This window comes from Panulirus ornatus, chromosome 53 (genome assembly GCF_036320965.1).
Source record: "Panulirus ornatus isolate Po-2019 chromosome 53, ASM3632096v1, whole genome shotgun sequence".
Taxonomy (NCBI): Eukaryota; Metazoa; Arthropoda; class Malacostraca; order Decapoda; family Palinuridae; genus Panulirus; species Panulirus ornatus.
Genome location: NC_092276.1, coordinates 5,975,782 through 6,000,117, shown reverse-complemented (window position 1 = coordinate 6,000,117; position 24,336 = coordinate 5,975,782). Strand labels below are relative to the sequence as shown.

At 42.0% G+C, this 24,336-nt stretch overlaps 1 protein-coding gene across 7 annotated transcripts in view; it reads left to right on the top strand.

Annotated features, from left to right (window-relative positions):
- Dhc64C (dynein heavy chain, cytoplasmic) overlaps nt 1-24,336 on the top strand; it is a 335,090-nt gene that overhangs the window by 144,501 nt on the left and 166,253 nt on the right. For all 7 annotated transcript variants that reach the window (XM_071692492.1, XM_071692491.1, XM_071692489.1 and 4 more), the window contains 2 exons: nt 13,326-13,556; nt 13,734-13,880. In XM_071692492.1, the coding sequence (XP_071548593.1) occupies nt 13,326-13,556; nt 13,734-13,880 (378 nt within the window). The remainder of the gene's footprint in view (nt 1-13,325; nt 13,557-13,733; nt 13,881-24,336) is intronic.

The following is a 24,336-nucleotide window of genomic DNA, read 5'->3' as shown; positions in this document are numbered from 1 at the left end:
GAGTAGCACTACTGAAGCAGGAGTTGTGGGAGTATGTGATAGAGTGTAAGAAAATAAACTCTAGATTGATATGGGTAAAACTGAAAGTGGATGGAGAGAGATGGGTGATTATTGGTGCATATGCATCTCGTCATGAGAAGAAAGATCATGAGAGGCAAATGTTTTGGAAGCAGCTGAATGAGTGTGTTTGTAGCTTTGATGTACAAGACCGGGTTATAGTGATGGATGATTTGAATGCAAAGGTGAGTAATGTGGCAGTTGAGGGTATAATTGGTGTACATGGGGTGTTCAGTGTTGTAAATGGAAATGGTGAAGAGCTTGTAGATTTGTGCACTGAAAAAGGACTGGTGATTGGGAATACCTGGTTTAAAAAGAGAGATATACATAAGTATACGTATGTAAGTAGGAGAATGTAGGTTTGCAGCAGGGGTGGGTGATGTCTCCATGGTTGTTTAATTTGTTTATGGATGGGGTTGTTAGGGAGGTAAATGCAAGAGTTTTGGAAAGAGGGGCAAGTATGAAGTCTGTTGGGGATAAGAGAGCTTGGGAAGTGAGTCAGTTGTTGTTCGCTGATGATACAGCGCTGGTGGCTGATTCATGTGAGAAACTGCAGAAGCTGGTGACTGAGTTTGGTAAAGTGTGTGGAAGAAGAAAGTTAAGAGTAAATGTGAATAAGAGCAAGGTTATTAGGTACAGTAGGGTTGAGGGTCAAGTCAATTGGGAGGTGAGTTTGAATGGAGAAAAACTGGAGGAAGTGAAGTGTTTTAGATATCTGGGAGTGGATCTGGCAGCGGATGGAACCATGGAAGCGGAAGTGGAGCATAGGGTGGGGGAGGGGGCGAAAATTCTGGGGGCCTTGAAGAATGTGTGGAAGTCGAGAACATTATCTCGGAAAGCAAAAATGGGTATGTTTGAAGGAATAGTGGTTCCAACAATGTTGTATGGTTGCGAGGCGTAGGCTATGGATAGAGTTGTGCGCAGGAGGATGGATGTGCTGGAAATGAGATGTTTGAGGACAATGTGTGGTGTGAGGTGGTTTGATCGAGTGAGTAACGTAAGGGTAAGAGAGATGTGTGGAAATAAAAAGAGCGTGGTTGAGAGAGCAGAAGAGGGTGTTTTGAAGTGGTTTGGGCACATGGAGAGAATGAGTGAGGAAAGATTGACCAAGAGGATATATGTGTCGGAGGTGGAGGGAACGAGGAGAAGAGGGAGACCAGATTGGAGGTGGAAAGATGGAGTGAAAAAGATTTTGTGTGATCAGGGCCTGAACATGCAGGAGGGTGAAAGGAGGGCAAGGAATAGAGTGAATTGGAGCGATGTGGTATACCGGGGTTGACGTGCTGTCAGTGGATTGAATCAGGGCATGTGAAGCGTCTGGGGTAAACCATGGAAAGCTGTGTAGGTATGTATATTTGCTTGTGTGGACGTATGTATATACATGTGTATGGCGGGGGGTTGGGCCATTTCTTTCGTCTGTTTCCTTGCGCTACCTCGCAAACGCGGGAGACAGCGACAAAGTATAATAAATAAATATAAATAAGTAGGAGATATGGCTAGAGAGCATTATTGGATTATATGTTAATTGATAGGCGTGTAAAAGAGAGACTTTTGGATGTTAAAATGTGTTGAGAGGTGTTACTGGAGGGATGTCTGATCATTGTATAGGTTTTCAGAAGAGAAGAGAGAATGTTGGGGTGAAGAGAGTGGTGAGAGTAAGTGAGCTTGGAAAGGAGACTTGTGTGAGGAAGTACCAGGAGAGATTGAGTGCAGAATGGTAAAAAGTGAAAGCAAATGACGTAAGCAGAGTAGGAAAGGAATGGGATTTATTTATGGAAGCAGTGATGGCTTGTGCAAAAGATGCCTGTGGCATGAGAAAGGTGGGAGGTAGCCAGATGAGGAAGGGTAGTGAGTGGTGGGATGAAGTAAGATTGTTAGTGAAAGAGAAGAGAGAGGCATTTGGATGATTTGTGCAGAGAAATAGTGCAAATGACTGGAAGAAGTATGAAAGAAAGCAGCCAGAGGTCAAGAGAAAGGTATAAGATGAGAAGTGGGAGATCAGATTGGAGATGGAAGGATGGAGTGAAAAAGATTTTGAGCAGTTGGGGCCTGAACATACAAGAGGATGAAAGGCATGCAAGGAATAGAGTGAATTGGAATGATGTGTTATAGTGGGGTCGACATGCTGTCAATGGATTGAACCAGGGCGTATGAAGCACCTGGGGTAAACCATGGAAAGTTTTGTGGGGCCTGGATGTGGAAAGGGAGCTGTGGTTTTGGTGCATAATACATGAGAGCTAGAGACTGAGTGCGAACGAATGTGCCCTTTGTTGTCTTTTCCTAGCGCTACCTCGCACGCGCATGGGGGAGGGGGGTGCCATTTCATGTGTGGTGGGGTGGCGAAGGGAATGGATGAAGGCAGCAAGTATGAATATGTACATGTGTATATATGTATATGTATGTATAAGTTGAAATGTATAGGGATGTATATGTGCGTATGTGGGCGTGTATGTATATACATGTGTATGTGGGTGGGTTGGGCCATTCTTTCATCTGTTTCCTTGCACTACCTCGCCAATGCAGGAGACAGCGACAAAGCATAATGAATGAATAAATATTATTTGTCTGTTGAATTGGAAATCCTTTATATTGGGGTTTGTTAAATAGAGGGTTTACTGTATTGTCTTTATTCGTATTCAATATACTAATATTGCAACACTTTGTATGTACTTAATATGAGAAACATAGAAAAGGAAGAATGCTAATGTATGGGTGTAATAACTTTGGCCAGCATTCCTTGATGTAGTGTTAGATTTATTATTATTATTGTTTACTTCATTTTGTTATGCATAATTGCTTTTTTCTGCATTAGCAAGGCAGTGCCAGGAAACAGACAAAGAATGGCCTAAAGCACCCACATACACATGTATATACATACACATCCATACATGCACATATACATACCTGTATATTTCAACATACATACACAGACATATACATATATACACATGTACATAATTCATACTTGCTGCCTTTATTCATTCTCATCGCCACCTTGCCACGCATGAAAAGACAACCCCTTCCCCCTCCATGTGTGCAAGGTAGTGCTAGGAAAAGACAACAGTCTGTAGCTGTCATGTATAATGCCCTGAAACCATAGCTCCCTTTCCACATCCAGGCCCCACAAAACTTCCCATGGTTTACCCCAGACGCTCACATGCCCTGGTTCAATCCATTGACAGCACGTCGACCCCGGTATAACATATCGTTCCAATTCACTCTATTCCTTGCACGCCTTTCACCCTCCGGCATGTTCAGGCCCCGATCGCTCAACCCCATCTGTAAACAAATTCAACAACCATTGAGACATCACGCACCCCTGCCGCAAACCGACATTCAGTGGGAACCAGTCACTTTTCTCTCTTCGTACTCGTACACATGCCTTACATCCTCGATAAGAACTTTTCACTGCCTCTAGCAACTTGCCTAACACCCCATATACTTTTATTACCTTCCACAGAGCATCTATCCATTTCCCACTTAGCGAGGTAGCATTAACAACAGAGGATTGGGCCCCTGAGGGAACATCCCCACTTGGCCCCTTCTCTGTTCCTTCTTTTGGAAAATTAAAGAAAAAAAAAACGAGGAGGATTTCCAGCTCCCCACTCCCTCCCATTTTTGTCGCCTTCTATGACACGCAGGGAATATGTGGGAAGTATTCTTTCTCCCCTATCCCCAGGGATGATATATATTTATTTATTTATTTATTTATTTATTTATTCATTTATTGTGCTTTGTCGCTGTCTCCCACGTTAGCAAGGTAGCGCAAGGAAACAGACGAAAGAATGGCCCAACCCACCCACATACACATTTATATACACACATGTCCACACCTGCATATATACATACCTATACATCTCAACGTATACATATATATATATATATACACTATTTTTTTTTTATTTGCTTTGTCGCTGTCTCCCACGTTTGCGAGGTAGCGCAAGGAAACAGACGAAAGAAAATGGCCCAACCCACCCCCATACACATGTATATACATACACGTCCACACATGCAAATATACATACCCATACATCTCAGAGTACACATGTATATACACACACAGACACATACATATATACACATGCACACAATTCTCACTGTCTGCCTTTATTCATTCCCATCGCCACCTCGCCACACATGGAATAACATCCCCCTCCCCCCTCATGTATGCGAGGTAGCGCTAGGAAAAGACAACAAAGGCCCCATTCGTTCACACTCAGTCTCTAGCTGTCATGCAATAATGCCCGAAACCACAGCTCCCTTTCCACATCCAGGCCCCACAGAACTTTCCATGGTTTACCCGAGACGCTTCACATGCCCTGATTCAATCCATTGACAGCACGTCGACCCCGGTATACCACATCGATCCAATTCACTCTATTCCTTGCACGCCTTTCACCCTCCTGCATGTTCAGGCCCCGATCACTCAAAATCTTTTTCACTCCATCTTTCCACCTCCAACTTGGTCTCCCACTTCTCCTCGTTCCCTCCATCTCTGACACATATATCCTCTTGGTCAATCTTTCCTCACTCATTCTCTCCATGTGCCCAAACCATTTCAAAACACCCTCTTCTGCTCTCTCAACCATGCTCTTTTTATTTCCGCACAATTCTCTTACCCTTACATTACTTACTCGATCAAACCACCTCACACCACATATTGTCCTCAGACATCTCATTTCCAGCACATCCACGCCCCTGCGCGCAACTCTATCCATAGCCCACGCCTCGCAACCATACAACATTGTTGGAACCACTATTCCTTCAAACATAGCCATTTTTGCTTTCTGAGATAATGTTCTCGACTTCCACACATTCTTCAAGGCTCCCAGGATTTTTGCACCCTCCCCCACCCTATGTTTCACTTCCGCTTTCATGGTTCCATCCACTGCCAGATCCACTCCCAGATATCTAAAACACTTTACTTCCTCCAGTTTTTCTCCATTCAAACTCACCTCCCAATTGACTTGATCCTCATCCCAAGTGTACCTAATAACCTTGCTCTCATTCACATTTACTCTTAACTTTTTTCTTTCACACACTTTACCAAACTCTCTCACCAGCTTCTGCAGTTTCTCACATGAATGAACCACCAGCGCTGTATCATCAGTGAACAACAACTGACTTGCTTCCCAAGCTCTCTCATCCCCAACAGACTTCATACTTGCCCCTCTTTTCTAAACTCTTGCATTCACCTCCCTAACAACCCCATCCATAAACAAATTAAACAGCCATGGAGACATCACACACCCCTGCCGCCAACCTACATTCACTGAGAACCAATCACTTTCCTCTCTTCCTACAGTACATCATTGATAAAAACCTTTCACTGCTTCTAACAACTTTCCTCCCACACCATATATTCTTAATACCTTCCACAGAGCATCTCTATCAACTCTATCATATGCCTTCTCCAGATCCATGAATGTTACATACAAATCTATTTGCTTTTCTAAGTATTTCTCATGTACATTCTTCAAAGCAAACACCTGATCCACACATCCTCTACCACTTCTGAAACCACACTGCTCTTCCCCAATCTGATGCTCTGTACATGCCTTCACCCTCTCAATCAATACCCTCCCATATAATTTCCCAGGAATACTCAACAAACTTATACCTCTGTAATTTGAGCACTCACTCTTATCCCCTTTGCCTTTGTACAGTGGCACTATGCAAGCATTCTGCCAATTATCAGGCACCTCAGCATGAGTCATACATACATTAAATAACCTTACCAACCAGTCAACAATACAGTCACCCCCTTTTGTAATAAATTCCACTGCAATACCATCCAAACTTGCTGGCTTTCATCTTCCGCAAAGCTTTTACCACCTCTTCTCTGTTTACCAAATCATTTTTCCTAACCCTCTCACTTTGCACGCCACCTTGACCAAAACACCCTATATCTACCACTCTATCGTCAAACACATTCAACAAACCTTCAAAATACTCACTCCATCTCCTTCTCACGTCAGCACTACTTGTTATCACCTCCCTATTAGCCACCTTCACTGAAGTTCCCATTTGTTCCCTTGTCTTACGTACTTTATTTACCTCCTTCCAAAACATCTTTTTTTTCTCCTTAAAATTTAATGATACTCTCTCAGCCCAACTCTCATTTGCCCTCTTTTTCACCTCATGCACCTTTCTCTTGACCTCCTGCCTCTTTCTTTTATACATCTCCCACTCATTTGCCTCATTTCCCTGCAAAAATCATCCAAATGCTTCTCTCTTCTCTTTCACTAATAATCTTACTTCTTCATCCCACCACTCACTACCCTTTCTAATCTGCCCACCTCCCATGCCTCTCATGCCACAAGCATCTTTTGCCCAAGCCATCACTGCTTCCCTAAATATATCCCAATCTTTCCCCACTCCCCTTACGTCCTTTGTTCTCACCTTTTTCCATTCTGTACTCAGTCTCTTCTGGTACTTCCTCACACGTCTCCTTCCCAAGCTCACTTACTCTCACCACTCTTTTCACCCCAACATTCCCTCTTCTTTTCTGAAAACCTCTACAAATCTTCACCTTCGCCTCCACAAGGTAATGATCAGATATCCCTCCAGTTATACATCTCAGCATATTAACATCCAAAAGTCTCTCTTTTGCATGCCTGTCAATTAACACATAATCCAATAACACTCTCTGGCCATCTCTCTCACTTACATATGTATACTTATGTATATCTCTCTTTTTAAACCAGGTATTCCCAATCACCAGTTCTTTTTCAGCACATAAATCTACAAGCTCTTCATTTCCATTTACAACACTGAGCACCCCATGTACACCAATTATTCCCTCAACTGCTACATTACTCACCTTTGCATTCAAATCACCCATCACTATAACCATTAAAATTACTAACACACTCACTCAGCTGCTCCCAAAACACTTGCCTCTCATGATCTTTCTTCTTGTGCCCAGGTGCATATGCACCAATAATCACCCATCTCTCTCCATCCACTTTCAGTTTTACCCATATCAACCTCGAGTTTACTTTTTTACACTCTATCACATACTCCACCACTCCTGTTTCAGGAGTAGTCCTACTCCTTCCCTTGCTCTTGTCCTCTCACTAACCCCTGACTTTACTCCCAAGACATTCCCAAACCACTCTTCCCTTTACCCTTGAGCTTCGTTCTACTCAGAGCCAAAACATTGAGGTTCCTTTCCTCAAACATACTATGTATCTCTCCTTTTTTCTCATCTTGGTTACATCCACACACATTTAGACACCCCAGTCTGAGCCTTCGAGGAGGATGAGCACTCCCAGCATGACTCCTGTTTCCCCTTTTAGAAAGTTAACATACAAGGAGGGGAGGGTTTCCAGCCCCCCACTCCCATCCCCTTTAGTCGCCTTCTACGAGACGTGAGGAATGCTTGCGAAGTATTCTTTCTCCCTTATATATTTTTATGTTTTGCTTTGTCGCTGTCCCCCACGTTTGCGAGGTAGCGCAAGGAAACAGACAAAAGAAATGGCCCAACCCACCCCCATACACATGTATATACATACACGTCCACACACGCAAATATACATACCCATACATCTCAGTGTACACACATATATACACACACAGACACATACATATATACACATGCACACAATTCACACTGTCTGCCTTTATTCATTCCCATCACCACCTCGCCACACATGGAATAACATCCCCCTCCCCCCTCATGTGTGCGAGGTAGCGCTAGGAAAAGACAACAAAGGCCCCATTTGTTCACACTCAGTCTCTAGCTGTCATGTAATAATGCCCGAAACCACAGCTCCCTTTCCACATCCAGTTGTGCGGAGGAGGGTGGATGTGCTGGAAATGAGATGTTTGAGGATGTTCAGGCCCCAATCACTCAAAATCTTTTTCACTCCATCTTTCCACCTCCAATTTGGTCTCCCACTTCTCCTTGTTCCCTCCATCTTTGACACATATATCCTCTTTGTCAATCTTTCCTCACTCATTCCCTCCATGTGACCAAACCATTTCAAAACACCCTCTTGTGCTCTCTCAACCACGCTCTTTTTATTACCATACATCTCTCTTACCCTTTCATTACTTACTCGATCAAACCACCTCACACCACATATTGTCCTCAAACATCAAACATTTATTATTATTATTATTATTAATATTATTGTTATTTTTTTTTTTTTTTTATACTTTGTCGCTGTCTCCCGCGTTTGCGAGGTAGCGCAAGGAAACAGACGAAAGAAATGGCCCAACCCCCCCCCCATACACATGTACATACACACGTCCACACACGCAAATATACATACCTACACAGCTTTCCATGGTTTACCCCAGACGCTTCACATGCCTTGATTCAATCCACTGACAGCACGTCAACCCCTGTATACCACATCGCTCCAATTCACTCTATTCCTTGCCCTCCTTTCACCCTCCTGCATGTTCAGGCCCCGATCACACAAAATCTTTTTCACTCCATCTTTCCACCTCCAATTTGGTCTCCCTCTTCTCCTCGTTCCCTCCACCTCCGACACATATATCCTCTTGGTCAATCTTTCCTCACTCATTCTCTCCATGTGCCCAAACCATTTCAAAACATCCTCCTCTGCTCTCTTAACCACGCTTTTTTTATTTCCACACATCTCTCTTACCCTATTATTACTTACTCGATCAAACCACCTCACACCACACATTGTCCTCAAACATCTCATTTCCAGCACATCCACCCTCCTGCACACAACTCTATCCATAGCCCACGCCTCGCAACCATACAACAATGTTGGAACCACTATTCCTTCAAACATACCCATATTTGCTTTCCGAGATAATGTTCTCGGCTTCGACACATTCTTCAAGGCTCCCAGGATTTTCGCCCCCTCCCCCACCCTATGATTCACTTCCGCTTCCATGGTTCCATCCGCTGCCAGATCCACTCTCAGATATCTAAAACACTTTATTTCCTCCAGTTTTTCTCCATTCAAACTTACCTCCCAATTGACTTGACCCTCAACCCTACTGTACCTAATAACCTTGCTCTTATTCACATTTACTCTTAACTTTCTTCTTTCACACACTTTACCAAACTCAGTCACCAGCTTCTGCAGTTTCTCACATGAATCAGCCACCAGCGCTGTATCATCAGAACAACAACTGACTCACTTCCCAAGCTCTCTCATCCACAACAGACTTCATACTTGCCCCTCTTTCCAAAACTCTTGCATTCACCTCCCTAACAACCCCATCCATAAACAAATTAAACAACCATGGAGACATCACACACCCCTGCCACAAACCTACATTCACTGTGAACCAATCACTTTCCTCTCTTCCTACACGTACACATGCCTTACATCCTCGATAAAAACTTTTCACTGCTTCTAACAACTTGCCTCCCACACCATATATTCTTAATACCTTCCACAGAGCATGTCTATCAACTCTATCATATGCCCTCTCCAGATCCATAAATGCTACATACGAATTATTATTTTTATTATTATTTTTTTTTTTTTTTTGCTTTGTCGCTGTCTCCCGCGTTTGCGAGGTAGCGCAAGGAAACAGACGAAAGAAATGGCCCAACCCACCCCCATACACATGTATATACATACGTCCACACACGCAAATATACATACCTACACAGCTTTCCATGGTTTACCCCAGACGCTTCACATGCCTTGATTCAATCCACTAACAGCACGTCAACCCCGGTATACCACATCGCTCCAATTCACTCTATTCCTTGCCCTCCTTTCACCCTCCTGCATGTTCAGGCCCCGATCACACAAAATCTTTTTCACTCCATCTTTCCACCTCCAATTTGGTCTCCCTCTTCTCCTCATTCCCTCCACCTCCGACACATATATCCTCTTGGTCAATCTTTCCTCACTCATTCTCTCCATGTGCCTGAACCATTTCAAAACACCCTCTTCTGCTCTCTCAACCACGCTCTTTTTATTTCCACACATCTCTCTTACCCTTACGTTACTTACTCGATCAAACCACCTCACACCACACATTGTCCTCAAACATCTCATTTCCAGCACATCCATCCTCCTGCGCACAACTCTATCCATAGCCCACGCCTCGCAACCATACAACAATGTTGGAACCACTATTCCTTCAAACATACCCATTTTTGCTTTCCGAGATAATGTTCTCGACTTCCACACATTCTTCAAGGCTCCCAGAATTTTCGCCCCCTCCCCTACCCTATGATCCACTTCCGCTTCCATGGTTCCATCCGCTGCCAGATCCACTCCCAGATATCTAAAACACTTCACTTCCTCCAGTTTTTCTCCATTCAAACTCACCTCCCAATTGACTTGACCCTCAACCCTACTGTACCTAATAACCTTGCTCTTATTCACATTTACTCTTAACTTTCTTCTTTCACACACTTTACCAAACTCAGTCACCAGCTTCTGCAGTTTCTCACATGAATCAGCTACCAGCGCTGTATCATCAGCGAACAACAACTGACTCACTTCCCAAGCTCTCTCATCCCCAACAGACTTCATACTTGCCCCTCTTTCCAAAACTCTTGCATTCACCTCCCTAACAACCCCATCCATAAACAAATTAAACAACCATGGAGACATCACACACCCCTGCCGCAAACCTACATTCACTGAGAACCAATCACTTTCCTCTCTTCCTACACGTACACATGCCTTACATCCTCGATAAAAACTTTTCACTGCTTCTAACAACTTGCCTCCCACACCATATATTCTTAATACCTTCCACAGAGCATCTCTATCGACTCTATCATATGCCTTCTCCAGATCCATAAATGCTACATACAAATCCATTTGCTTTTCTAAGTATTTCTCACATACATTCTTCAAAGCAAACACCTGATCCACACATCCTCTACCACTTCTGAAACCACACTGCTCTTCCCCAATCTGATGCTCTGTACATGCCTTCACCCTCTCAATCAATATCCTCCCATATAATTTACCAGGAATACTCAACAAACTTATACCTCTGTAATTTGAGCACTCACTCTTATCCCCTTTGTCTTTGTACAATGGCACTATGCACGCATTCCGCCAATCCTCAGGCACCTCACCATGAGTCATACATACATTAAATAACCTTACCAACCAGTCAACAATACAGTCACCCCCTTTTTTAATAAATTCCACTGCAATACCATCCAAACCTGCTGCCTTGCTGGCTTTCATCTTCCGCAAAGCTTTTACTACCTCTTCTCTGTTTACCAAATCATTTTCCCTAACCCTCTCACTTTGCACACCACCTCGACCAAAACACCCTATATCTGCCACTCTATCATCAAACACATTCAACAAACCTTCAAAATACTCACTCCATCTCCTTCTCACATCACCACTACTTGTTATCACGTCCCCATTTGCGCCCTTCACTGAAGTTCCCATTTGCTCCCTTGTCTTACGCACTTTATTTACCTCCTTCCAGAACGTCTTTTTATTCTCCCTAAAATTTAATGATACTCTCTCACCCCAACTCTCATTTGCCCTTTTTTTCACCTCTTGCACCTTTCTCTTGACCTCCTGTCTCTTTCTTTTATACATCTCCCACTCAATTGCATTTTTTCCCTGCAAAAATCGTCCAAATGCCTCTCTCTTCTCTTTCACTAATACTCTTACTTCTTCATCCCACCACTCACTACCCTTTCTAATCAACCCACCTCCCACTCTTCTCATGCCACAAGCATCTTTTGCGTAATCCATCACTGATTCCCTAAATACATCCCATTCCTCCCCCACTCCCCTTACTTCCATTGTTCTCACCTTTTTCCATTCTGTACTCAGTCTCTCCTGGTACTTCCTCACACAAGTCTCCTTCCCAAGCTCACTTACTCTCACTACCCTCTTCACCCCAACATTCACTCTTCTTTTCTGAAAACCCATACAAATCTTCACCTTAGCCTCCACAAGATAATGATCAGACATCCCTCCAGTTGCACCTCTCAGCACATTAACATCCAAAAGTCTCTCTTTCGCGCGCCTGTCAATTAACACATAATCCAATAACGCTCTCTGGCCATCTCTCCTACTTACATAAGTATACTTATGTATATCTCGCTTTTTAAACCAGGTATTCCCAATCATCAGTCCTTTTTCAGCACATAAATCTACAAGCTCTTCACCATTTCCATTTACAACACTGAACACCCCATGTATACCAATTATTCCCTCAACTGCCACATTACTCACCTTTGCATTCAAATCACCCATCACTATAACCTGGTCTCGTGCATCAAAACCACTAACACACTCATTCAGCTGCTCCCAAAACACTTGCCTCTCATGATCTCTCTTCTCATGCCCAGGTGCATATGCACCAATAATCACCCATCTCTCTCCATCAACTTTCAGTTTTACCCATATTAATTGAGAATTTACTTTCTTACATTCTATCACATACTCCCACAACTCCTGTTTCAGGAGTATTGCTACTCCTTCCCTTGCTCTTGTCTTTTTATTATTATTGTTATTATTATTGTCATCCCTGGGGATGGGAGAGAAAGAATACTTCCCATGTATTCCCTGCGTGTCGTAGAAGGCGACTAAAAGGGGAGGGAGCTGGGGGCTGGAAATCCTCCCTTCCCATTTTTAGTTTCCAAAAGAAGGAACAGAGATGGGGGCCAAGCGAGGATATTACCTCAAAGGCTCAGTCCTCTGCTTTTAATGCTGCCTCGCTAACACAGGAAATGGTGAATGTGTATGAAAAAATTGTTAGTTATTATTATTGTTATTGTTATTATTAGTTATTAGTATTATTTTTTTTTTTTTCAAACAGTAAGTCCTGGAGGTGTGCTTCCAAGTATTTTGCTTTATGATGCCTTATCTGTATATCCTAATAAGGTTGTATCTTTAATATGCTTTCAAAGCTTGTATGCTTCTTAATGGTAATGCAAGATTTTATGTGAAAATGATGGTACAGTACTTTTTGTGGGTGCTGTATTAGAATTCTCATAAGGAAATAATATGTGAGTCAAATTCCAAAGCCAGCATTTGTAGTTGTCTTGATATATTGCAGTTTTGGTTTATAAAGTTAAATGCCATGACAAAGATTATATTATGATTCTTAAATAAATTACTGCTGTATCGTGAATCAGTCTTAAATCTTGATTTCATAACTTCTGGTATCATATTTGTTACCAAGATATTGATTAACAGATTTTAGGGCTCTTTGTTTTTTTCAGGTACCATTCACCCATACATTTATCAAGTTTTCAGAACATGTTTTCTCAGATACCATTCACCCATGTATTTATAAGTGACTTTTGTGCTCTTTGTATTCTTCAGGTACCATTCAATAAGGTGGTGTCAACAGTAGACTATCCTAAGATCAATGAGTGGCTTAAGCAAGTGGAACATGAGATGAGAATGACTCTTGCTCAGAATTTGGCATCAGCTGTTGCAGATATCAAGCAGTTCAAACATGGCCCCATTGATACAGAGAGCTACCTTCAGTGGTGTGATAAATACCAGGCACAACTTGTTGTGCTGGCTGCACAGATCTCGTGGAGTGAAGAGGTAGGAAAATATATTTGATTTTTCAAAACACTGTTTAAAAGGAATTATTGTGTGTGTTTTTCACATGCATTTTGAGAATTAGCTTTATCATTATGAAATATGAATGTTGTGTAACATTGCTTGGATTTTGTAGTTGTTAAGCTAAATGTGGACATCAAAGAATTCATGATATTTCAGGTTGAAGCTGGTTTGTCAGCAGCTGCCAGTGGTGATGTGGGTCCTTTACAGCAGACTCTGACTCAGGTTGAAGCAACTCTGAATGTGCTGGCTGATTCTGTTTTACAAGAACAACCTCTCTTACGTCGCAAAAAATTGGAACATTTGGTCAGTAAGAAATGTTTAGTTAACCAATGAACTTTTTTTTGTCTGTGATATATGCATCTTCTTTACAAAATGATAGCTAAACACAGGTTGGTAAAAGTAGACTTTGCAATTAGAATTCATCTTGCTTTATTTTCAATACTGATGAAGAGATGCAGTAATTTTGGGAAGTGTCTGTATTCTGTAGCATGTTGAGCATCACATGCCAGCCTTGCCAACATGGCACAATTTCATTGTAGGTAGATACTCTTAGGTAGATATATATATATGTAGGAAACTGGAAATTTTGTTTGTAGAAGACACTAATGGTGAAGCATTTCAACTTCTCTGTTGTAGAGGAAGTTAAGGAAGTAATAAGATGAAATACTGACCAGAAACAAATGCTGTCATATTCTGGGAGAGCAATATAAAAGACCTTAGGAAAGAAAACTAACAAAATAAAACAAATAGTAAAATGACCAGACAATTTCTAAACAACTACCCTCCCAATTAGGTCATAAACAATCTCGCCTAAAACCAAACTCCCCAGGCATATACAACTCACACTCTCATGTCTCTGCTCAGGGAATTACCCATCCCTACTACACTACATATACCTATTCAAAATATCATAGGACCCTCATGCCCAGGTGACAACTTCTACAACAAAGACACTGACCACTTACTGCTCACCTGAACAGCAGTCTCCCTACATAGACACATACACAGATTCACAACACTTTACAACCCATAGTCCCATCCAGTGGATATGGCCAGCTTTCCAAGTGTTGCAGGTGTTTCATAAAGACACAAAGGACTTCTGAGGCAGTAAGTAAGTAATAATGGTGTTAACCGACTCATGTTAGAGGTTACACCATAAGCAAAAAATCCTCTTTGTCAAGGCTGTATCATTGTCAGTTGATGAAAGAGTACAGTATGGTTAAAAAATTATCAGATTTTTAAAATGATCCATTCTATTCCTGCTACTGAATATAGGAAAGTCTTAAAGCTGCATGAGCTCCATGGAAAAGGGTCACAGGGTAACAACAGGACCCTTTCAGAAAGGGGTCCTACTCGTGTGACCATCCACATCCCCACTAAACACAACACTAACAAAATAAATACACAGTAAAATGACCAGACTCCACTTGCATGGGGTCACACCACAAGTGAAAAGTCATCTTTGGCAAGGTTGTATCATCACTCCAAATGAGTCCATCATCTCTGCTGCTGATTGTGCTGCAGCACTGAAGCTGCAGGAGCCCCATAGGAGGGATGACTGGGGTTGCTTAATAGATGATACATATACAGAGGTATAAATAAGCAGATATGTAAATAAATTTGAATATATTTATATTACATATAGATATATATATATATATATATATATATATATATTTTTTTTTTTTTTTTTTTTTTATACTTTGTCGCTGTCTCCCGCGTTTGCGAGGTAGCGCAAGGAAACAGACGAAAGAAATGGCCCAACCCCCCCCCCATACACATGTACATACACACGTCCACACACGCAAATATACATACCTACACAGCTTTCCATGGTTTACCCCAGACGCTTCACATGCCTTGATTCAATCCACTGACAGCACGTCAACCCCGGTATACCACATCGCTCCAATTCACTCTATTCCTTGCCCTCCTTTCACCCTCCTGCATGTTCAGGCCCCGATCACACAAAATCTTTTTCACTCCATCTTTCCACCTCCAATTTGGTCTCCCTCTTCTCCTCGTTCCCTCCACCTCCGACACATATATCCTCTTGGTCAATCTTTCCTTACTCACTCTCTCCATGTGCCCAAACCACTTCAAAACACCCTCTTCTGCTCTCTCAACCACGCTCTTTTTATTTCCACACATCTCTCTTACCCTTACGTTACTCACTCGATCAAACCACCTCACACCACACATTGTCCTCAAACATCTCATTTCCAGCACATCCATCCTCCTGCGCACAACTCTATCCATAGCCCACGCCTCGCAACCATACAACATTGTTGGAACCACTATTCCTTCAGACATACCCATTTTTGCTTTCCGAGATAATGTTCTTGACTTCCACACATTCTTCAAGGCCCCCAGAATTTTCGCCCCCTCCCCCACCCTATGATCCACTTCCGCTTCCATGGTTCCATCCGCTGCCAGATCCACTCCCAGATATCTAAAACACTTCACTTCCTCCAGTTTTTCTCCATTCAAACTCACCTCCCAATTTACTTGACCCTCAACCCTACTGTACCTAATAACCTTGCTCTTATTCACATTTACTCTTAACTTTCTTCTTCCACACACTTTACCAAACTCCGTCACCAGCTTCTGTGCGTGTGGGGGGGGGTGACTGGTTCTCGGTGAATGTGGGTTTGCGGCGGGGGTGTGTGATGTCTCCATGGTTGTTTAATTTGTTTATGGATGGGGTTGTTAGGGAGGTAAATGCAAGAGTTTTGGAAAGAGGGGCAAGTATGAAGTCTGTTGGGGATGAGAGAGCTTGGGAAGTGAGTCAGTTGTTGTTCGCTGATGATACAGCGCTGGTGGCTGATTCATGTGAGAAACTGCAGAAGCTGGTGACTGAGTTTGGTAAAGTGTGTGGAAGAAGAAAGTTAAGAGTAAATGTGAATAAGAGCAAGGTTATTAGGTACAGTAGGGTTGAGGGTCAAGTCAATTGGGAGGTGAGTTTGAATGGAGAAAAACTGGAGGAAGTGAAGTGTTTTAGATATCTGGGAGTGGATCTGGCAGCGGATGGAACCATGGAAGCAGAAGTGGACCATAGGTTGGGGGAGGGGGCGAAAATTCTGGGAGCCTTGAAGAATGTGTGGAAGTCGAGAACATTATCTCGGAAAGCAAAAATGGGTATGTTTGAAGGAATAGTGGTTCCAACAATGTTGTATGGTTGCGAGGCGTGGGCTATGGATAGAGTTGTGCGCAGGAGGATGGATGTGCTGGAAATGAGATGTCTGAGGACAATGTGTGGTGTGAGGTGGTTTGATCGAGTAAGTAACGTAAGGGTGAGAGAGATGTGTGGAAATAAAAAGAGCGTGGTTGAGAGAGCAGAAGAGGGTGTTTTGAAATGGTTTGGGCACATGGAGAGAATGAGTGAGGAAAGGTTGACCAAGAGGATATATGTGTCGGAGGTGGAGGGAACGAGGAGAAGAGGGAGACCATATTGGAGGTGGAAAGATGGAGTGAAAAAGATTTTGTGTGATCGGGGCCTGAACTTGCAGGAGGGTGAAAGGAGGGCAAGGAATAGAGTGAATTGGAGCAATGTGGTATACCGGGGTTGACGTGCTGTCAGTGGAGTGAATCAAGACATGTGAAGCGTCTGGGGTAAACCATGGAAAGCTGTGTAGGTATGTATATATGCGTGTGTGGACGTATGTATATACATGTGTATGGGGGGGGGTTGGGCCATTTCTTTCGTCTGTTTCCTTGCGCTACCTCGCAAACGCGGGAGACAGCGACAAAGTATTAAAAAAAAAAAAAAAAAAAAAAAATATATATATATATATATATATATATATATATATATATATATATATATATATATATATATATATATATATATATATATATATATATATAACCTTCTCATTGTAAACTAACTAATTTTGTCATTGTACAAACTGACTGTATTGAAAATGTAATTGTGAAGGCTATGCAATTCATTCTTCTCTGTATGTATAAATTATCAATTATTTATCTTTGTTCATTAATCTCTTGTATATAATGATGCTTGTAAGGCCTTCTTTTGTATAGTTATCATTTATTTATCCAGAAACAAGAAAATTTTTTCAATAATGAAATAAGAGATGCCTGAATATGTGGTAAGAATGAAGTGGCAGCTTATTTGGCTCCTGAATTATTGAGTCAGTGATGTATTGGTGCACATAATATTATCCCTGGGGATAGGGGATTAAGAATACTTCCCATGTATTCCCTGCGTGTTGTAGAAGGCGACTAAAAGGGGAGGGAGCGGGGGGCTGGAAATCCTCCCCTCTCGTTTTTTATTTTTTTTTTTTTTTTCCAAAAGAAGGAACAGAGGGGGCCAGGTGAGGATATTCCAAAAAAGGCCCAGTCCTCTGTTCTTAACGCTACCTCGCTAATGCGGGAAATGGCGAATAGTTTAAAAAAAAAAAAAAAGGAAAGAAATGTACTGTCATCTTACTTATAGCAAATAGAATATAGAAACAACTGCCTCTTCCAAAAAGAGGATAGGTTTGATTTTAATGACCTTCAGAGTAAGAGAGGTAAAACCCCTTATGACTTTACAAGGCACTAGTTGTCTCATGAACAGAATACTGATGTGTGCCGAACATCACCTTTCAGGGTAGGCAAAATTTCAGAGTTTAGTCCACATTGACACTGTTAGTATGTAAACTGCTTTAAAAGTCAGTTGACATAGTACTATTGATTGCCAATATCATTGATTAATAATGCAGTTGTTCCTGTTCTCATTTGAATTCCCAGGTAATGTTTGAGTCCACTGCTGATCCTTGGAGAATAAAAAGGTGTTTTGGAAGTAGGTAAATAACATGCGTAAGAAAAGAGAATAAATGGGAACATCGTTGAAGGGAGGGAAGTATTAACAGGTAGTGATGAAGTGAGAAGGAGATGGAGTGAGTATTTTGAAGGTTTGTTGGATGTGTTTGATAATAGAGTGGCAGATGTAGGGTGTTTTGGTCAGGGTGTTGTGTGAAGTGAGAGGATCAGGGAAAATGGCTTGGTTAAGAAAGAAGAGGTAGTGAAAGCTTTGCGGAAGATGATATCAGGAAAGGCAGCAGGTTTGGATGGTATTGCAGTAGAATTTATTAAGAAAGGGTTTGACTGTGTTGTTGATTGGTTGGTAAGGATATTAGATATATGTATGGATCATGGTGAAGTGCTTGAGGATTGATGGAATGCATGCATAGTGCCATTGTACAAAGGCAAAGGTGATAAAGGTGAGTGTTCAAACTACAGAGCATAAGTTTGTTGAGTATTCCTGGGAAATTATATGGGAGGGCACTGATTGAGAGGGTGAAGGCACTTACAGAGCGTTAGATTGGGGAGGAGCAGTGTGGGTTCCGAAGTGGTAGATGATGTGTAGATCAGGTGTTTGCTTTAAAGAATGTATGTGAGAAATACTCTGAAAGACAGATGGATTTGTTTGTAGCATTTATAGATCTGGAGAAGGCATATATTAGGGTTGATAGAGATGCTCTGTGGAAGGTCGTAAGAGTATATGGTGTGGGAGGTAAGTTGCTAGAAGCAGTGAATAGTTTTTACTGAGGATGTAAGGTATGTGTACGGGTAGGAAGAGAGGAGAGTGATTGGTTCCTAGTAAAGGTCGATCTGTGGCAGGAGTGTGTGATGTCTCCAGGGTTGTCTAATTTGTTTATGGATGGAATGATAGGGAGGTAAATGCAAGAGTTTTGGAGAGAGGGGTGGGTATGCAGTCTGTTGGGGGTGAGAGGGCCTGGGAAGTGAGTCAGCTGTTGTTCACTGATGATACAGCTCTAGTGGCTGATTCATGTGAGAAACTGCAGAAGTTGGTGACTGGGTTTGGAAAAGTGTGTGAAAGGAAAAAGTTGAGAATAAATGTGAATAAGAGCAAGGGTATTAGGTTCAGTAGGGTTGAGGGTCAAGTAAATTGGAATGAAAGTTTGAATGGAGAAAAATTGGAGGGAGTGAAGTGTTTTAGATATCTGGGAGTGGACTTAGAAGCAAATGGAACCATGGAAGTGGAAGGGAGTCACAGGGTGGGGGTAGCAAAGGTCTTGGTAGCACTGAAGAATGTGTGGAAGGAGAGAACGTTATCTCAGAGACCAAAAATGGGAATGTTTGAAAGAGTGGTAGTTCCAACAATATTATATGGTCGCAAGACAAATTTTAAGCGTCCTGGATTTGGAAAGAGAGCTGTGGTTTCGCTGCATTACACATAACAGTGAGAGACTGAGTGTGAATGAATGTGGCCTTTGTTGTCTTTTCCTAGCGCTACCTTGCATGCGTGCAGGGGGAGGGGTGTGCCATTTCATGTATTGCAGGGTGACAACGGGAATGGATGAGGGCAGCAAGTATGAGTATGTAAATGTGTATATATGTATATGTCTGTGTATGTATATTATTTTTTTTTTATCATACTTTGTTGCTGTCTCCCGCATTAGCGAGGTAGCGCAAGGAAACAGACGAAAAAATGGTCCAACCCACCCACATACACATGTGTATACATACACGTCCACACACACACATATACATACCTATACATCTCAACGTATACATATATATACACACAGACATGTACACATGTACACAATTCATACTGTCTGCGTTTATTCACTCTCATCGCCACCCTGTTACACATGATATGACAACCCCCTTCCCCCGCATGTGTGCGAGGTAGCGCTAGAAAAAGACAACAAAGGCCACATTTGTTCACATTCAGTCTCTAGCTGTCATGTATAATGCACTGAAACCACAGCTCCCTTTCCACATACAGGCCCCACAAAAATTCCCATGGTTTACCCTCTCTTTTTTTTTTTTTAATTTTCCTATAGAAGGAACAGAGAAGGGGGCTAAGTGAGGATATTCCCTCAAAGGCTCAGTCCTCTGCTCTTAATGCTACCTCGCTAACACGGGAAATGGCGAATAGTACGAAAGACAAAAAAATACCACATTGTTCCAATTCACTCTATTCATTGCACGCCTTTCACCCTTCTGCATGTTCAGGCCCCGATCACTCAAAATCTTCTTCACTCCATCTTTCCACCTCCAATTTGGTCTTCTTCACTCCATCTTTCCACCTCCAATTTGGTCTCCCACTTCTCCTCGTTCCCTCCACCTCTGACACATATATCCTCTTGGTCAATCTTTCCTCACTCATTCTCTCCATGTGACCGAACCATTTCAAAACACCCTCTTCTGCTCTCTCAACCACACTCTTTTTATTACCACACACCTCTCTTACCCTTACATTACTTACTCGATCAAACCACCTCACACCACATACTGTCCTCAAACATCTCATTTCCAGCACATCCACCCTCCTGGGCACAACTCTCTCCATAGCCCACGCCCCGTAACCATACAACATTGTTGGAACCACTATTCCTTCAAACATATCCATTTTTGCTTTCTGAGATAATGTTCTTGACTTCCACACATTCTTCAAGGCTCCCAGAATTTTCGCCCCCTCCCCCATCCTATGATTCATTTCCACTTCCATGGTTCCATCCGCTGCCAAATCCACTCCCAGATATCTAAAACACTTCACTTCCTCCAGTTTTTCTCCATTCAAACTTACCTCCCAATTGACTTGACCCTCAACCCTACTGTACCTAATAACCTTGCTCTTATTCACATTTACTCTCAACTATCTTCTTTCACACACTTTACCAAACTCAGTCACCAGCTTCTGCAGTTTCTCTTATGAATCAGCCACCAGCGCTGTATCATCAGCGAACAACAACTGACTCACTTCCCAAGCTCTCTCATCCCCAACATACTGCATACTTGCCCCTCTTTCCAAAACTCTTGCATTCACCTCCCTAACAACCCCATCCATAAACAAATTAAACAACCATGGAGACATCACACACCCCTGCCGCAAGCCTACATTTACTGAGAACCAATCACTTTCCTCTCTTCCTACATGTACACATGCCTTACATCCTCGATAAAAACTTTTCACTGCTTCTAACAACTTGCCTCCCACACCATATATTCTTAATACCTTCCACAGAGCATCTCTATCAACTCTGTCATATTCCTTCTCCTGATCCATAAATGCTACATACAAATCCATTTGCTTTTCTAAGTATTTCTCACATACATTCCTCAAAGCAAACACCTGATCCACACATCCTCTACCACTTCTGGAACCACACTGCTCTTCCCCAATCTGATGTTCTGTACATGCCTTCACCCTCTCAATCAATACCCTCCCATATAATTTCCCAGGAATACTCGACAAACTTATACCTCTGTAATTTGAGCACTCGCCTTTGTCCTCTTTGCCTTTGTACAATGGCACTATGCAAGCATTCCGCCAATCCTCAGGTACCTCACCATGAATCATACATACATTAGATAACTTTACCAACCAGTCAACAATACAGTCACCCCCTTTTTTATTATATATTATATTTTATATATATATTTTTTTTTTTTGCTTTGTTGCTGTCTCCCGCGTTTGCGAGGTAGCACAAGGAAACAGACGAAAGAAATGGCCCAACCCACCCCCATACACATGTATATACATACGTCCACACACGCAAATATACATACCCACACAGCTTTCCATGGTTCACCCCAGACGCTTAACATGCCCTGATTCAATCCACTGACAGCACGTCAACCCCGGTATACCACATCGATCCAATTCACTCTATTCCTTGCCCTCCTTTCACCCTCCTGCATGTTCAGGCCCCGATCACACAAAGTCTTTTTCACTCCATCTTTCCACCTCCAATTTGGTCTCTCACTTCTCCTCGTTCCCTCCACCTCCGACACATATATCCTCTTGGTCAATCTTTCCTCACTCATTCTCTCCATGTGCCCAAACCATTTCAAAACACCTTCTTGTGCTCTCTCAACCATGCTCTTTTAATTTCCACACATCTCTCTTACCCTTACATTACTTACTCGATCAAACCACCTCACGCCACACATTGTCCTCAAACATCTCATTTCCAGCACATCCATCCTCCTGCGCACAACGCTATCCATAGCCCATGCCTCGCAACCATACAACATTGTTGGAACCACTATTCCTTCAAACATACCCATTTTTGCTTTCCGAGATAATGTTCTCGACTTCCACACATCCTTCAAGGCTCCCAGGATTCCCCCCCCCCCCATGATCTACTTCCGCTTCCATGGTTCCATCCACTGCCAGATCCACTCCCAGATATCTAAAACACTTTACTTCCTCCAGTTTTTCTCCATTCAAACTTACCTCCCAATTGACTTGACCCTCAACCCTACTGTACCTAATTACCTTGCTCTTATTCACATTTATTCTTAACTTTCTTCTTTCACACACTTTACCAAACTCAGTCACCAGCTTCTGCAGTTTCTCACATGAATCAGCCACCAGCGCTGTATCATCAGCAAACAACAACTGACTCACTTCCCAAGCTCTCTCATCCCCAACAGACTTCATACTTGCCCCTCTTTCCAAAACTCTTGCATTTACCTCCCTAACAACTCCATCCATAAACAAATTAAACAACCATGGAGACATCACACACCCCTGCTGCAAACCTACATTCACTGAGAACCAATCACTTTCCTCTCTTCCTACACGTACACATGCCTTACATCCTCGATATATATATATTATATATTATATATTTTTTTTTTATTTTCCAAAAGAAGGAACAGAGAAGTGGGCCAGGTGAGGATATTCCCTCAAAGGCCCAGTCGTCTGTTCTTAACGCTACCTTGCTATCGCGGGAAATGGCGAATAGTATGAAAGAAAAAAAGAAAAGAAAGATTATATATGTATGGGATAGAGATCTAGTCCTAAGAGTAATCCTTGTGGCAAAACTCTTATTAAATCTAACCATTCTAAGGCTTGACCCTAGATCACTCCTCTGTTTATGGCTAGTTAGCCAGTTTCCTAACCACAGAAATACAACCCTATCTGTATGCATACATGAGACCTAACTTTTATCAGTAATATTTTATTTGAAACTGTATCAAATGCTTTTTGAAAATCCACATAGATAGCATTAACTTCTTTATTGTCATTTGTTAGACATGACAGAATGGTTAGCAAACTTTTTCTGAATGAGGGTTTCCACAAGTTTACCAGCAATAGATGTTAAGCTGATTGGACAATAATTTCAGGGTGGTAATTTATTACCTTGTTTGAATATCATAGTTACATTAGCAAGCCTCCACTCTTCTGGAACTATCTCCATAGCAAGTGACTTACTGAGAACAGTCAAGGGTTTATCTCTCATTTTTGGCCCCTTATGTTGACATTGGATAGTATTTTTCAGGGCCATCCATTTTGTTTACGTTTGTTCCATTTAGTGCTGATGATATGTCCTCAACTGTTGTATCAGTATGTTTCAGAACAGTTTCCAAAAGAAGGAACAGAGAATTGGGCCAGGTGAGGGTATTCCCTCAAAGGCCCAGTCCTCTGTTCTTAACGCTACCTCGCTAATGCGGGAAATGGCGAATAGTTTGAAAGAAAGAAAGAAAAGGTTTGGGACATAAGTTGTGCCTTCATTTGTAAAGACAGATGCAGATAAATCATTGAAAATCTTTGTCATGTCTTGGTTGTCTTGAACCAAGTCACCATTTTCTGCAATTAATGGACTAATTGACATAACTTCTAGTGTTTCTTTTGATCTTTTCAGCAGTGTATGCTTCATACTGATGTTGTTCTTGATGTATAAGTCTCTTAGTTTCAGTATGCAGATTGACTCAATTGGTTTTTGGTTATTAGTCTCTTTTTTTTTCGTATTTGCTTCTTTCATAGACAACA